At 27.8% G+C, this 1675-nt stretch overlaps 1 protein-coding gene across 1 annotated transcript in view; it reads right to left on the reverse strand.

The window, feature by feature from the left end:
- Positions 1 to 1675, reverse strand: part of LOC107605287 (carotenoid cleavage dioxygenase 7, chloroplastic) — a 10872-nt gene that overhangs the window by 3712 nt on the left and 5485 nt on the right. Inside the window, exons 2-4 of the mRNA XM_016307118.2 lie at positions 1419 to 1547; positions 1149 to 1280; positions 1 to 272 (exon numbers count right to left, since the gene is read on the reverse strand). Coding sequence (XP_016162604.1) covers positions 1 to 272; positions 1149 to 1280; positions 1419 to 1547 — 533 coding nt within the window. The remainder of the gene's footprint in view (positions 273 to 1148; positions 1281 to 1418; positions 1548 to 1675) is intronic.

Here is a 1675-nt window from a genome sequence, read left to right on the forward strand (position 1 = left end):
TAAGTTGCGAAAATTGAACCACTGGTAAGAACAAGCAGCAGCAGTGATTTGAATATGTAAATTGCCATTGGCATGACGAAGTTCAAAGGCATTGCCAACATGGAGCAGCCATAACCGTGAAGGTGCTTCAAGTGGGACTCTCCAGTCTCTGAAATTGGATTTGGATTTGGTTGGGAAGCGAGGAAGCAAGTATATGGGCGATGTGTTCTTACTTGGATTCACTTTTAATGCTGATATCATTGGTGATATCCCACACACTGCTGCCACTGATCCTGATCATCATCAACAACAACAATTATTTTCCCAGCACCAAAAAAAAAAAAAAATTATAGATTCTCATTGTCTTAGAATTACTCATTTTAAAATTTTAAATTATTGGGTTGAGGTATAAGATTATTATTTATCTTTCATGTTTTTTTAAGCAAAATATATATTTTTTTACTTAGAACGTAAATTCTTTATAGGTATATTGTTGTTTATGCTAAAATTGTTTGGGTAACAAAAATTAAATTCAAATTTTTTTGTTATAAAAAATCTAATATCATGTTTGCTATAGACTTTTCTCATTTGAAGGGTGAATTTTACATAGATTTTTTCTTCTTAAACTATTTTTTTTATTTATTTGAAAATATGAATCATGTCATAAATCTTTTTAATTATAGAAATTTTTTTCATAATTTAAAAATTTTTAATTGGTCTTCAATCATTTAAGTAGTTAGTCTAATAAACTGCTTTTATAAATCGTAACATACTGATGTGTCAAAAACTACTTAAACTAGTTATTTTGATGGTTAAGAACCAATTAAAGATTTTCAAATCAAAGGAGAGTTTAACTTTCGAACAAATAGTTAAAAACTGAAAATAATATTTATTCTAAATAATCATATCTTTATCATCTAAACTAATCATTATTAAATAAAATTAAAATTAATTATTTTAAGGTTTAAAAAATATTGAAAACATCTAATGCTTTATTCATTTATTTAACAGAAAGATGATTACAATATTCCTGACATGGATGCTAGTTCTACTTCTACATGCGTATTACTATTACATACAATACCATTATTCACAAGAAGAGTAAATCCATGGAAATCAATAATATAATAATTACCTTTGGTGGAATAATATAATAATATAATAATTACCTGGCACGTCAAGTTTTATGCGATTGGCAAACACTATGTAGTGGGTATCTGTGAAAGCCCAATCATGGATCATAAGGTGGTCTGGGATTCTAAACTCTTGCTTATGTAACAACTTGAAATTGGAATCGTATTCTATAAAAACAAGAAATAAAATATAAGAGCTAATAACCGGCAAATTTATCAAAATAAAATAATCTAGCTAGTTGATACGTATTGAAAGGGATATTAGAAAAAAAAATAATGCCATTATTATTGTAATAACTTAATTACCGCTAAAAGTAAAATTGCTGCGTGGAAGCAACATGTCTTCTGCATTGCAAGAAACAGTAAGTAGCCTGCTCTTACTAGAATCAACCTTATAGTGAGACAAAAGCCTCCTTGGTGGCATCTTAAACACACCTGTAATCAATAAATTACAGGTTAAAAATTTAAGAGTACAAGTCACTAAAATAGTGGTTTAATATTGAAGAGTTTGATTTAGATAGATTTTCGTTTTTTATTGTATTTTTTAGTCTGATAAACTAATA

This window comes from Arachis ipaensis, chromosome B06 (genome assembly GCF_000816755.2).
Source record: "Arachis ipaensis cultivar K30076 chromosome B06, Araip1.1, whole genome shotgun sequence".
Taxonomy (NCBI): domain Eukaryota; kingdom Viridiplantae; phylum Streptophyta; class Magnoliopsida; order Fabales; family Fabaceae; genus Arachis; species Arachis ipaensis.